This window comes from Pezoporus flaviventris, unplaced genomic scaffold (assembly GCF_033815535.1).
Source record: "Pezoporus flaviventris isolate CSIRO_AGI_PZ_B2104156 unplaced genomic scaffold, CSIRO_AGI_Pfla_v1 ptg000031l, whole genome shotgun sequence".
Taxonomy (NCBI): domain Eukaryota; kingdom Metazoa; phylum Chordata; class Aves; order Psittaciformes; family Psittacidae; genus Pezoporus; species Pezoporus flaviventris.
In genome coordinates this window covers 3,585,510-3,599,684 of record NW_026892579.1, presented here as the reverse complement: position 1 = coordinate 3,599,684, position 14,175 = coordinate 3,585,510, and the positions used below count along the sequence as shown (strand labels likewise).

The window sequence follows — 14,175 nt, the reverse complement described above, 5'->3', positions numbered from 1 at the left end:
CAATTTTCTATAGTCATTTAACTGACATGACAGTTGGCATAACCCAGAAATAATTCTCAAGAGTTTTTAATATTTGGTCTCAGACACCTTTATTATGGCCTGCTATAACTTAACAATTTCCTTAACTTGAAGCTACAGAGAACTTGGTATTTGCCAATGTCACACAAGGTAGCTTGTAGCTGATATGGTAATGAGGAAGGTCTAGGTCAACCTTACTAATGTATTGAAGTGTATCATTCAAGTAACACCACCACCTACACCTGCAAACGCTTCTTGGGGAAAAAAAGGCAAGTATTTCCCTAAAATAAATCATACATATAAACAGTTAAGCACAGGACATAAAGCATTGCAGAAGTATATTTTCAACATATAAATCACAGCCTACACCCATAAAAGATGAAGTTTCTACTCCAACAGTTTTCAGTAACAAGACTGGGCAGCAGACTTTTAACCCTCCTATAAGTTGCTGGTATTAAGCTAAATTCCTAGAAAATTTATACAGTTTCCTATTTTCAAGAAAGTTCAAGGTAGAGGGCAAAGAGAAATCCAGTTTTTAAACAGGCATCTTTCTATACCATTTTGCATAAGCAACCCTAGTGATAAATACAGAAATTAAAACAAGTTTACCTTAATCTTGCATTCTGACTTTAAAACTTAATATTCCATGAGTGGAGGTTGATGCTGAACACCTAAGCAGGAAGGGAAGAAGTGTTTGGAAAAAACCTCTGTGTTTGATGGAATGCAAGTAAGGCCAGTGGCAATGCGCTTCCTCTTTGGCGAACAAAATGTTCAGTGACCAGACTTCTGAAATAAGGTTAATTACTAGAGGAAATTAATTAGCTACTCTAAGAGGATTAGGGCAAGTGCTGATGAGATTGGCAACACACATCCCCACTTGCAAATTAGTATATGACTATTGCAGATTCAAACTGTCAAAATAATCTTAATTTCCCTTTCATTCATTCTGACCACTCTCCTAAATGCATGAGATTTTAGCAATCGCAGTTTCCTATTAATTCTTCTTCTTAAGGAAAGCCACAAACAGCACACTTTGGGGTGGGAAGGAAACAGAAAAATATAAAGCTACCTTCTTATGTTTTTTACATCTGTGTTTTTGTGATAGATAGGGTTTCCAGTTTTAGTTTGTTGTGGAGGTGTTTCAAGAAACTATTTATAGTACTGAAAGTTTCCTGAAGAAAAAAGGTGTTAGAGTAAAATATCAGTATATACATTCTGAGGACACGCTGGGATTATTTGTTTCATAAATCAGTAATACACAAAAATCAAAGTAAAATATTGCTAGGAAAATAAAACTCCCATTCCTCTCTCATAAAAAAACCACCAGCTTCCTCATAGGTAGCTTAAAGGCCATTATTTATTAAAAAAAAAAAAAAAACATAAACCAACAATTAACAACTAAGAACAAAACCAAAGTATAAATAAACTGGAAACCCTACTGTTCTACAGCAATGCAAGTAAATTGCAGGTACTGCATAGTTCATTTGTGCTTCAGGATTTTGCTGATCACAAAATCTGCTACCATCCTCACTACCATCCTCTATCTCTTCAACTGAAGCCAGAGATTACAAACATAAAACCTTTTGTATATAGTACGGTCTTCTTTGTATAATTATATGGGTGTTAAAACTAACATCTACTGTATTTTTATTTATTAAAATGACTGCTTGAAAATATATTGTGTGAAATAAGATGCTTAAATACAATTCCATTTAGAAGCATTCTATCATCTACTTAAAGTTATGTAAAAAAGAGCCAATCATCATCCAGCTTTACAATTCTTGATACTTCTGTTTATTCTGTTTTGGTTTTCAACAGTAATCTTGCTTATTTTGCGATGTCCAAATCACTTACACATAATTCATAGTAACCAGTGCACATGAGAGCCTAATGAATTTAATGTAAGTGTAATGAAACTGTTCACTACTTTTATAAGCTGTAATAAAAATTCCAAACACAGCATGTAGTTTGGATTAAGTTTTCAATTCTCTGTTCCACTCTACCCAAGGCTAAATTTATCTTATATCCTGACAGTAAATAAAGACAGCCAAAGAGGCAACAATCTGGTATTACTCTTCGTCAAAAAAAAAAAAACAAACAAACCCAAAAAAAACACAAAAGACAAACTTCAGTGGCTATTTTACTCTGGAAAAGAGCCAAATCAGGAACAAGATTATGCTGGTTATAAAGATGTGTCTCCTCAGCCATTCTTCAGCAAAAACTGCTACATCTACCCATTTTTCTCTAGGTGAAGACATAACCCATTTCAGCATTGAAATTTTGCTCTAACCAACCCTAGCCAGAGTGAGGCATTTTAGAGGGCAGCAGGTGCTTGCCGTTCTTAATTTTGCTGCACCAATTCACCAACAACTGCACTTCCGAGCAGAAGCGAACCACTCAGTGGAAAGACAAGTGTAAAATAGGCTTAAACAAAATTATTCACAAAACCTGCACAAAATATTTGCCCCCCCCCCCCCCCCCCCGCATAAAGATCTTTAATGCAAGTTTTGCTACAACTGCACACAGAGCAATAGTCACATCAGACACACACACTCATGCCAAAATGTACTTTACCTATATCTTCTCCGGCAAAATTAGAGAGGAGTAACAAAAGCAGTCATTTAGGGTGTATTCTTGCTCATATCAAGAGGCATATTGCTATACTATAGATTACAGGCCAGATGCCTGTATTCGTATGGCTATTAATAAACAGCATCTGTCAGAATACAACTAGAAAATATTTGTTAAGCCCAACAAGATCCAGGTATCTTTTATTTCACCACAAATGTAGTTTTTCCTTTTCATTTTAGCTAGATGTTAAAAACAGGGTGGTAGAAAAAAGAATCTGTTTTAGTTGTGGAAGGATACAGGCAAAGCCTCTTGCTCATTGCAAGGCCTAAACCAGAGCACTTTATAAATAAGGATTCCTTCAAACCTGCTGCTCATCTCAGCAAGAGCCCTGGTAACATAAATTATTTAAACCAGACCCTAGATTTACTGTAATATCAGACAGTTCAGTCAAACAGATTGCTTTCTAAGCCCACTGTATTGTAAGATACAAGAATACAGAAGTACAATGATTTTTTAATAAAATATAAAACTATAAAACACTGCCCTCTTGTGGCATTTCCTAAAACTTCAGCTGGTTATTAAAAGGACATTTTGGCAACATTTCACTGTTAGGGCTGAGCAATCCTATTCGTTGCTTTAATTTTTATCTATTTTTTCTATAGATAAAACACAATTGCTAAGTTATTAATACTATTTTAAAATAAGCTATTGTGTATATGCTATTAAAAGCACGAAGGATGCATCCTCTGCCAGCCCAATCTAGATTCTTAAGGCATTTGCAAAGTTGCAATTAATCCCAAACAGCACACTGCTGGCAAAACATCACCCACTGCACTGCATGATGCCAAACCCTAGAAGGGTAGGAAACACTCCTATTAAAAGCAGGACTTTTTGCACAGATGAGGAAGTTGAGTGGTTTTTGCACCTACAGAGATCTTTTAGAAGCAAATTTTCAACAGTCCATTGCTGAAACAAGTAGGTGTTGAGAACAGCTATTCTTTTTGAAAAATCACATGGGCCTGCAAAGATGAAAGCTATCGTTAACTTTGTTTTTCTTTCAAGGCATTTGGAAAATTAGACTTGAAGGAACATCCACATTCCTTTGTTGGGGGGGAGGGGGAAACAGTTACTGTAAAGCTTTTTTCTTAAGTGGTAGAAATTAAAACCAAGCAAACAGCAGAGGACACAATGAAATTAAGTGTGATTCTACACTGCTTACTACTGCAGGAACAACCCAAATCTACCATCAAGAGTCTGCAGCAAGCACAAGAGGGCAGACTGATGCACATCATGGATCTTGCTAACAACAGAGGTGTCAACCTGCTGCTCAATTTTCTGCTTATTGTCTTGGTTCTGGTGCTCGCATTTATCCTTGTGAAGCTGATGTGAACCTCTGTGAAGTTCTGCTTCAAGTCTTGCTTTGCAATGATAATATAGACACTTCAAACTATCTGAATACAAATATGCAAATCCTGCAGAGAATGAATACATGACAAAGTATCCACATGCCTATTTTATCAGAAAGCAATCCTAAAAATTGTCCACCATCATCTGCTTGCCACTGAGTAAAGAAAGCATCTAGAGCCTTGCTGAGTACCTGAAGAAATCCAAGTATGTGCCAGTTACTGTAGTTTTCTCACGGCTACAGCCGACTTGTATTTAAAGATATGCAAAAGATATGCAGCCTTCAAAGAACATCATTTCTGCAAGAAGGGACAGCAGAAGTCGATTTTTTTTAAATGGAGTTTCTGTATGGGAAATGACACAGAAACAGCAGGAAGGCAGAATGAAACACCTACACTGGGTTGACAGCACGCACCAAGTTATCTGTGGAGAGCAAAAGCACAGATGCTGTAGAGGGAAACAAGGGTATCCATGAAAAGCAGCTTCCAGCAACTGACATGGGGATAAGTTAAGTTTAAATATGAAAACAAAATTATTTTACCTCTTTTGACCACCTACAGCTCACAGCAACACCTTAAAAGCCAGAAGACATTAGTGTTATCCAACAGTATCAAAAAGAAGCAGCAGTCAAAACAACTGGAAAGTAAACTACCATTAGCAAGGGTTATCATAACTCCCTAGAAGCCCTTAACACTGACCTGCACTCAAGCAATAGGTGCATCTGCATGAACCCAGGAAGTGTCCTACAGCCTCAATAAGCCAGACTTACCACTCAAGCACACGTCAAGTGGGCAGTGTGGGAGCCCTCAAGCCATATTTGACACACCACTTGTTACCTGCCAGTGCAATCATCCAGTCCATAGCTTGTCCTCACTTTCAGCATGCAACATAAGCTTCTTACATGGCCTTCTATGGCCCTTCACAGGATGCAGTTTCCCCACAGCTCCTTGGAAGGACAGTGACCAAGAGCTCACTTCTGCTAGAATTATTTGCCCAGAAGGCAGGCAGCTCTATACACTTGATACACTCTGGGAAAGAAGGTGGCCAGAAGTACATTTTACATATTACACTGGAGCCAAACAAGCACCTCTTTCCCAAGGACAACATGGGAACAGATACCAACGCATATGTATTGTACAGTGAATTTAATGCCATACATACACACATTAACAGTCTTTTGTACACATGCAAATGAGGTCGACGTTGCTCATGGGGAGGGGAAGCCCCAGTTTCCAGCTTTTTATTGCCAACAGCACATCCCCAATTCAGCACATCCACTGTTGATCCAGCACTTCTCAGAATCCCAAGTATATTACAGAGCTGATTGACTCCTGTTCATCCGCAGGATTTCCAGATTACTGGATATTGTGGGTGGTTCAGTGATCTGGAAGAGACTCATCTACATTGGAGCTACAAGAAGACTTCTATGAAACAGCAGTATGCCTAGCAAAACACAGCTTATACCAGTCCTACCCCTAACAGGCATCCACATTCCGCTCTATGCTACCTGCTCCAAAGCTTACACAGCATTAGTGTGCTGGTTTGGGCTGAAAACACAGTTTTCAGACAAATCCAAAACCTAGTCCCATACTAGCTACTGTGAGGAAAATTAAATTCAGCCCATTCAAACCAGCACAATTAGCTAGGCCAGCATGGACAGTTAAAAGCTTTTCTCCCATCTGCTCTATGTGCAATAAACATTTAAAACAGCTTCTGCAAACTACATATCTATAACTTTTTAATATTGACATAGCAATATCAGTTCCTGCCTGTTTGCATTTAAAGCAGAAAACTTTGCATAGCTACATCACTGAAAGCACTTTACTAAATACTCTGATAATCTTGAAATATTCTACTTTAAAAAAAATATATACAAGGGATATACGTCCTAACAGTTACAGAGTTATCTATCACTTTGGAAGATTTCTGCTGATGCTTGACATACATGGCTTGAAGCATACCAGAACCACACAAACTGACATGAAGCCAACTCTCATCTAAAGAATAAAAAATGTTTTCCTAACAAAATGGCTATTCACTGATACTCAGCTCAGGACTGTACAAAGCTTATTTGTCTGTAGGCATAGTCGAAGGTTTCCCTATCTTAAGGAAACCACTGTGACAATTTAATAGCTAAAATGAGATAAATGAGGTAGTCCTGACAAAAACCAAGTCATACATTCCTTTTTACTACTACTGTCATCAACAATCATGTATTCCCAGATCCAAAACTACATACAAAGGAAGCACGTAAGAAACCCTGCTGCTAGCATGCAGAAAGAAGAATATACAACCCCAGCAGCCTCCTCTCAACCATCAATGAAGTCAACAACTGCTGAAATGTGTCACTCAAACCGAAATACGCATTTTCTTAAGATGACATATAAAACTGGCAAGGTTATCAGCTAACTAGTGCCAAGTCTCTTTCTGCAATCAAGCATGGTCCAAGTTGGGCTTCCCATCATCTGCTAGCGCTGACTCCAGACTAAGCCCACATACACAATGTAACAAACAGAATCCCAGTTGTTGGACTACCAACTTCACAACCAACAGAAGAGCTTAATTGTGGCTCGCAGTGAAGAAGTTCACTCCACTAAGCAAAGGTGATAACTGCTCATGTTAAAAAGTTTTATCTTGCTGAAAAGTACGGTTTATCAACATGTGACACAGGAAAAATGTTGACATGAATAATTTTCAGTTAACTGTCAGGACCATAAGAAAAACTAGCTTTCGGCTGATATCAGAATAAACTTTTCTGTGGCAACAATAGCATTTGAAGAAGATTTTACCTTTTTCTTTCAAGTAAGGTTTCACAACTTTTGTTCTGCAGTGTTTAGGTGTATGCATGAAGTTTACTTCTGTTTTGAAATGAAGATTGTTGTAGTATCTCTATATCTCTCACTGCATTAAAATTCGATTTCCAGTAACTTCTATATACACGGTGTGTATATATTTACCCCCACATACATTAACAAAGCAGTATTTTCCTCATGAAAGAAAAAATAGTAAACCATATACCTTAAAGGAAAAAGATGCACTTAAGCAATTTCCATCTATTTGCTCTGCTAAATTCTGACACAAGTTAGCACACCATGAAGAAATCATACAGATACCCCATACAATGGAAAAGTGATGCCTACAACATTGTACAGAGCTAGTGAGTAGATCTGTGACCTTCTGAAACCTTTCTTCTTACTGTATTATCTCCCACAATTTTAAAAGCATGCTTTCTTTTTAAACCCAACTTGTGGACTAGCACACAGTATTTACCTAGGTGCATTCAGATAATGAGCTAGATAACAGGATCTGGCCTTGAGAAATGCCTTTAAAAAGACTGTGCATTTTCATATATCTAGATTTGTACAGCCTCCCAGTTCAGTAAATGGGAACCGCTGTTGTGCGTTATCTGAGAGTTTAAAAAAGTAAATAAGGTATCACAACGGTCATGCCCGCTGAAAGATCAGCCATATACTGAGAATAAATAATTAAGTGTATGCTAAAATATAAATTGTGTATGGTAAAATATAAAATAGTGCATGGGAATTATTTTACTGTCAAAATCTGTTCCTAGGAAACACATAGGAGAATGCTTATCTTCAAAAAGCATACATTAAATAGTACACATTAGCTAGGGAAAACTATTTTCATATACAACTCCATGATATTGCACAACAACTATAGACCAGATTCCACCTGGAAGTCTATTTCCAAAGGTACAAACATCACACCCACAGTGGAATGATGCACCTTCTCTGAAGAGGTGTTCCACCTGCTAAGGCCACCTGAAGCCTCCTCCACACCCCTTGTGTCCTTAATCACTGTCACAGTCCCTGGGGGCCCCCCTCACATTCAAGTGGGAAGTCAGGGTAAGCAGAGCAAAGGCCACAGATTCAAGGACTTCCCCCGTTTTCCAGGGCTGACCAAACAGCCGACAGCTTCCTAAACCAGGGCTAGATGGATCCTGTAATATATATAATTGCTACCGATACAGATATAAAAATAACAAGAAAAAAAAAAAAGTGTTTAGGCAAAACTTCATGCTTTAGTCTTACAAACCTGAAAAGCACCTTTTATTTTATGAATTCAGCCAAAAACATAACTAATGCTTGTGCTCCCTCTGTTGGCTCTGCCCTTAAAACACAGCTCAGTATCAATGCCTGCATGCACAAAAGTTTTTAAATAACCACCATAACGTATACAGGGCTTCAGCCATTTCAAACATGAAACTTTGCCTTCATACAAGAAAGAGACACTGTATTTAATAATAATCAACAGTGAAAAAGTCCTTGCCAGACATCAAAAAAGCTGCGAGTTGTTGTGACTTAACCAAAAATAAGTTCCTAGAACACCCATCCCAAACAAAAGGTCCATACGAAATGATGAAGAGACATTTACCTAAACTAAGGAAGGCCATCTAAAGCTTCCATTTTCTGACAAGCACTTGGAGGTTTACATCCTAACCCCTCCTGTGCTCCTTGACACCACTGGTAGCTGTGAGTTGCCAAGAGCCCACTGGCAGTGCCCCGATCCAGCCTCGGTAATAAGCCAGTTTCTGTCACATTTGCTCTGAAAGAGCCCCATCAGCCTCTGCCTCTACATGGGGAATTTTTCAACACTGAATCTTCAAAAAGCTTAAAGAAAGATGAGGGGGTTTTGTAGTGGTAAGGGTAATGGAATGGGTGGCTCCCTGGAACAGTATCAGGTCTTTAGAGAGCTTTTTTAAGGATTACTGTAATTTTGGCCAAATTAGTTGGCTTTTTTTTATAAAATAAAAAACACAGATCACCATTAAGAGCAAAATTAGACCTGAAGAACCTCTACACTTGTCTATCTTTCCTTCTATATACAATGAAGGAAGCAACAAAATTTAAGTAAAGCTCTTAGTAAATTACTTCATATATCTTCAGGCTAGAGAAAACAAGTAGTTTACACACAGAGCTAGATTATCTCTGCTCACATAATATCCTAGCTATTGTAATCTGCTTGGGAAGTTTTGGGCAAACCAAGTTTACCTAACATAGGTACATCGCAACATTTAGATTTTAAATACTGCCTTCCTTCATAAGGTATCTTTTGCTGTTAAGGGAAGAGCTGGAAACAAAGACTGTAAATTGTCACATTAGAAAGGGTTCCATCTCTCAAAACCACATACTTGGTATTTTCTACATGAAAATACTTCAAGTATGACACACAATACTTACATATATTATTTTAGGCAATCACATTAACTGACTACCATTAGTTGATTCTAATTAGTTAAAAACATGCAGTAATTTCAAATGGAATTCAATATCACTATGCCTAGCACTTAATCTGAATATTCACCCTTGCAGCACACAGGAGACCCTATTATTTTGCTGACTGAAACATGCATCATCTTTGTAAAGCTACTCAGATAAAAAAAAAAAAAAAAAAAAAAATCACATTCCTCCCCTGCTTCCCTACAACACTGTGACCAAAGACTCTCTTAAGAACTACTGAAAATGTTATTTGATGGACCTCTTATTGTGTCCAGCTTCACAAAAAGAGATGCTAGTCTCATGCAGATATGGCACAACAAACAGAATAAACCATAAGTGGATGCCAAAAAAAACCCTGACATTCAGGCAATATTGAGAAACAGCAGCAGCATCCCTAATCAAAGTTTAAAACATTATCACTTGGTTAAAAGGACTTCCTTTCCTATTTCATTAGAACCTGCCTGATGTTATTTCTTCGGGATGCCACATGGTGGCAGCGAACACCAAGCTTTAGCCTTACCTGCACAGGCTGCTCGCCTCCGGTTCTAAAATCTTCAAGCTGCTGCACGTGCCATGCAGCTACGCCGTAGGGCTCCTCCGCAGTCCTGCACTCCAGGGGATTTGCACGTAACTGCTCTTTCAGCCACATCTGAGTCCTCACTGCTGGCTGTATGGGAGCTCCACTCACAGTCTGTTGTCCTAGAGTTGCATATCTCTGTCCAAAAGCTTCGCTGCTGGCTGCCATAGGTTTGCTTTCAGGTAAGGCACTGTAGGTCAAGTCTAAGGCATGTCTCCTGCTTGAGGAATCTGAAAAATCGTCTTTGCTGCATGTTTCAAATTTGTATTTGCAGTCCAGTAGAGAAGATCGTTTTTTCCCTGTTTCTTTGTCCTCAATTTTTAGCAACTCCATGCTATCATGCAAACAACTTGGCCCGTTTGTCCTTAATTGTGGTGACACAGATTTGTCTGTACTAGCCCTGGAGTCCACTGAATGACTACTACTGCCATCTTGGCTGAAGGTATTTGGTGAGCTGAGTTTAGACAAGGAAGACCATCTTCTCACAGGTTTTGCATCTTTCATGTCAAGAGAATTGTCCAGGGCACCCTGATTTCTGCCACCTCCTGACCGTACAAAGCTTGTACTCCATTTTGAACCATCAGACTTGAAAGCTTCCCTGTGTTTGGAAAATGAAGATCTGGCATTAGACGGCATCACATGGGCAGTAGGAATAGAAACCAGTGACCGGCTGGGCTTAAATGAGGATGTACCACTTGAAGTTGAATGATCTGCGAAGAAAGATTTACCACATTAAGTACAACACAGAACTCATACTAACACCACTGCCCAGAGGGCAAAACATCAAATTCAAGGCGAAATGCAGAAAAAGAAAGTAACAGGTTTCTTGACAAAATAAGATCTTCTAAACCATTCAAGATTATGAGAATGGAAACATTAAGTGGGAGATTTTCAAATTTATTTTGCTCAGACACCATCATTACAAAAACAAAACTGCAGTAAGCAGTGGCAACAGCAGCTCCCTACATAATATTAGGTAGCTTCTATATCACAAATGGTAGAAGTATCACAATTCACGAGTCCCAGGACTGATTCCTCTTACATCTCCCCTCTTCTCATTTTCTAAAGGAAAAAAATTAAAAAAATGAAAAAAAAAATCACTAACACTAAATACACTTTAAAATGGCAGTGCTGGAAACAAGCCAGTTTAATGATGGCATCTCAGACATAACTCTTCATCTCTTTTGAATCTCACCGATTCAGAATATACTTCCTGTACTGGTTTTGGCAGGAACAGAGTTAACTTCCTTCACTGTAGCTAGTACAGGGCTATGCTTTGGGTTTATGCTAGAAACAGTGTTGATAACACAGGGATGTTCTAGTTACTGCTGAGCAGGGCTTACACAGACAGACCTTTTCTGCCTGTCACCCACCCCACCAGCAAGGAGGCTGAGGGTGCAGCACAAGTAGCTGGGAGGGGACACAGCTGGGACAGATGACCCCAACTGACCAAAGGGATATTCCATACCATATGGTGTCATGCTCAGCATATAAAGCTGGGGGAAGGTTGGTGGAGAGGGCACTGCTTGGGGACTGGCTGGGTATTAATCAGCTGGTGGTGAGCAACTGTAATCATTTGCATAATTCATCTTTCTTGGGTTTAATTTCTCTTTTTTTTTTCCTTTCATCTACCCCCAGTTGCTAAACTGGTCTTATCTCAACACACTAGTTTTTTCTTGCTTATAATTCCAACTCTCTCCTCCATCCCACTTGGGGGGAGGCAGGAGAGAGTGAGCTGCCATGTGGTGCCACTTAGTTGTCAACTGGGCTTAAAGCACAACACTTCCCCCAGGTGATTTACTAAAAAACAAGACAAAAATTTCATGTTCCATTTAGGTTATATGTTATTTGCAGACCAAATACAACAGCACTCAGAAACCATATGTAGCATGATTTATTATATGTATCCCAAGCTCAAATATCAGGAACAGAGAAATCTGTGAGGCGATATTCAGGAGGGGATGGAAAAGCAAAAATGAGAGAGGTAAAAGAGAGGTTACTGAGGACTGTCTGAGAGCTCTCATATACCCAGTGACATGTGCTGAGCATCACAGGCTCTGGACAACCAGAAATAAACACCTAATCCTCTCATTAGAGGATCAGCTCTCACTGAGTCACACGGCTACACCTCAGCAAGCTCATATTGCTCATTTAGGTTCATGGCAGACAGTATGAAATTGCTTTGATTAAAAAATTCAGGTAGGAAAAAGAAGAGAGCTTCCAATGGTGCAACCACTTTTTAAAATGGCAGCACTTCTTTTTCTACGCATCCAAATAAAGATCCTCTACCTCAACTTTAGCGTTTCTCCCTATTTGGGACCAGACTTTCTCACACCTTGCACTTGCAGGACAACAGAAAATAAGGAAAAAAAATGCATTATTGTCCACAAAAAATTACAAGAGTTCCTTGACTGGTACCTGTCTATTACATACTTGTCTTCCAGCTCCAAAGGAGCCAGGGCTCCTAAGAAGGTAGAAATTCTTGCAGAAGCCTTCCTGCCTCATATTGAGTCCCTGTTCCACCATGTACACTCCCATTTCAAGGGACAAGCTGACACCACATTGTCTCTTGCCCCTACCTAGCCACCTACTTTCATAGTAGCTACAGCACACAGCCATCTCTCCAAGACTTCAAACTGCCAGAACTGGTTGAAATGGACCAACATAACTTAAGACAGGGTACTGATGATGGCCATAAAATACAAACATGATGCTCACATCAGACAAAAAGAAATGGAGAGTAGAATACTACCAGCTTTTTGCTTGATGGATCATGTTGCTAATAACTGCGAGGTACCATTTTTATATGTGGTCTTGAAACTAGAATTGAAACCAGTAATTACAAATATATGATCTCCTTCACCATTTTTGTTAGAGTACAGAGTTATTCATATGCTAACTCTGTTAGACTTTTATTTTTCCTGATTCTACTGTAAATTTAAGCCCCGAGTTAGATTTAAACTTCTTTTCTTCCCGATTCCAAACTCTTCAAGCAGATTTAAACTTGGAATGCCACGTACATCCAACTACAGCTGATGGAAGCAATTTTGGCTTCAAGTCCTCCTAATTAGTCTTCCTATTAATGCTCACTGAAATATATGAGAAAATTCACACTTCTTCTCAGAGCATATTGCTTCAGTCTGCCTTGACTGCAGTCTCAGCTGGAAAAAGAGCTAGTCTGCACTCTGAAACATCTCACAGCATAAAAAGCATAAAATTCCGAAATTTCACTGACAACAGGAAAGAATACAGAAAGTACCCTGGAAGTTGAAAGACATTACTTCTGTAGTCACAGAAATAACCTCCATCTGACCAAAGAATACTTTAACCAAGAAGCAGATTTTCCCTTCCATTTAGCCAGGGAATGCCTAGTTCAGGATTAAAAGTGCTCTCCTCTCAGCATCACATAGTCATTGAGCTAGTGTATGAGGATTACATTCTTAAACATAGCTTGTGTGAATCCAGACTCTTTCAATGCTTGAGACTGCTCTAATCACTGAAAACTTAAAAGAATTGTAGAATGGTTAAAGTTGGAAAGGATAACCTTAAAGCTCATCTAGTTCCAACCCCCCTGCCGTGGGCAGGCAGTTGAAACCTCTACTAGACCAGGTTGCTCCAAGCTGTGTCCAACCTGGCCTTGAACACTGCCAGGGATCAGGCACCTGCAGCTTCCCTGGGCTTCCCTTCCTAACGTCTAATCTAAATCTATCCTCTGTCAGTTTAAAGCCATTGCCCCTTCTCCTATCACTACATGTCCTTGTAAAAAGTCCCTCTCCAACTTTCTTGCATGCCCCCTTTAGGAACTGGAAGCTGCTCTAAAGTCTTCCCTGAGCCTTCCCCAGGTTGAACCCCAGCTCTCTCAGCTGGTCTTCATAGGAGAGTTGCTCCCGCCCTCTGATCACCCTCATGGCCCTCCTCTAGACTCAACTGAGCAGGTCCACATCCCTCTTATGTTGTGGGCCCCTTAGGCTGAACACAGTACTCGTGGTGGGGTCTCATAAGAGTGGAGCAGAGTGGTAGAAAAGGATAAGCAAAAAGACATAGCTGGTTACTACTGGCTTTTCTTTGAACAGCATCAAGATTGTATGTCAAATTTTGCTTTCCAGTTATCCCAATAACTTGGGGGGGGGGGGGGGGGGGGAAGGTGGGCACACCACCACAAAACTCCCTAGAGCACTTTTCTAGTAGTCATGACACTTTAATATCTCCTTCAATACTTCCCAAACCACATAAATGAGAATTGAAAAAATATATTTATAAAACACACTACAAGATTTCTACCACATAATAGCAGCAGACAGAATAATGGCTTTCTCACAGTGTTGTGTTACATTTCTGAACTATTTCATTACTGCATATCTGGCA

The 14,175-nt window shown here is 39.3% G+C and overlaps 1 protein-coding gene across 8 annotated transcripts in view; it reads right to left on the bottom strand.

Annotated features, from left to right (window-relative positions):
- Positions 1 to 14,175, bottom strand: part of CEP85L (centrosomal protein 85 like) — a 143,104-nt gene that overhangs the window by 58,338 nt on the left and 70,591 nt on the right. For 6 of the 8 annotated variants that reach the window (XM_061460040.1, XM_061460039.1, XM_061460044.1 and 3 more), the window contains one exon: positions 9,754 to 10,520. In XM_061460040.1, the coding sequence (XP_061316024.1) occupies positions 9,754 to 10,520 (767 nt within the window). The remainder of the gene's footprint in view (positions 1 to 9,753; positions 10,521 to 14,175) is intronic. The other 2 variants (XM_061460041.1, XM_061460046.1) reach the window with 1 other exon arrangement.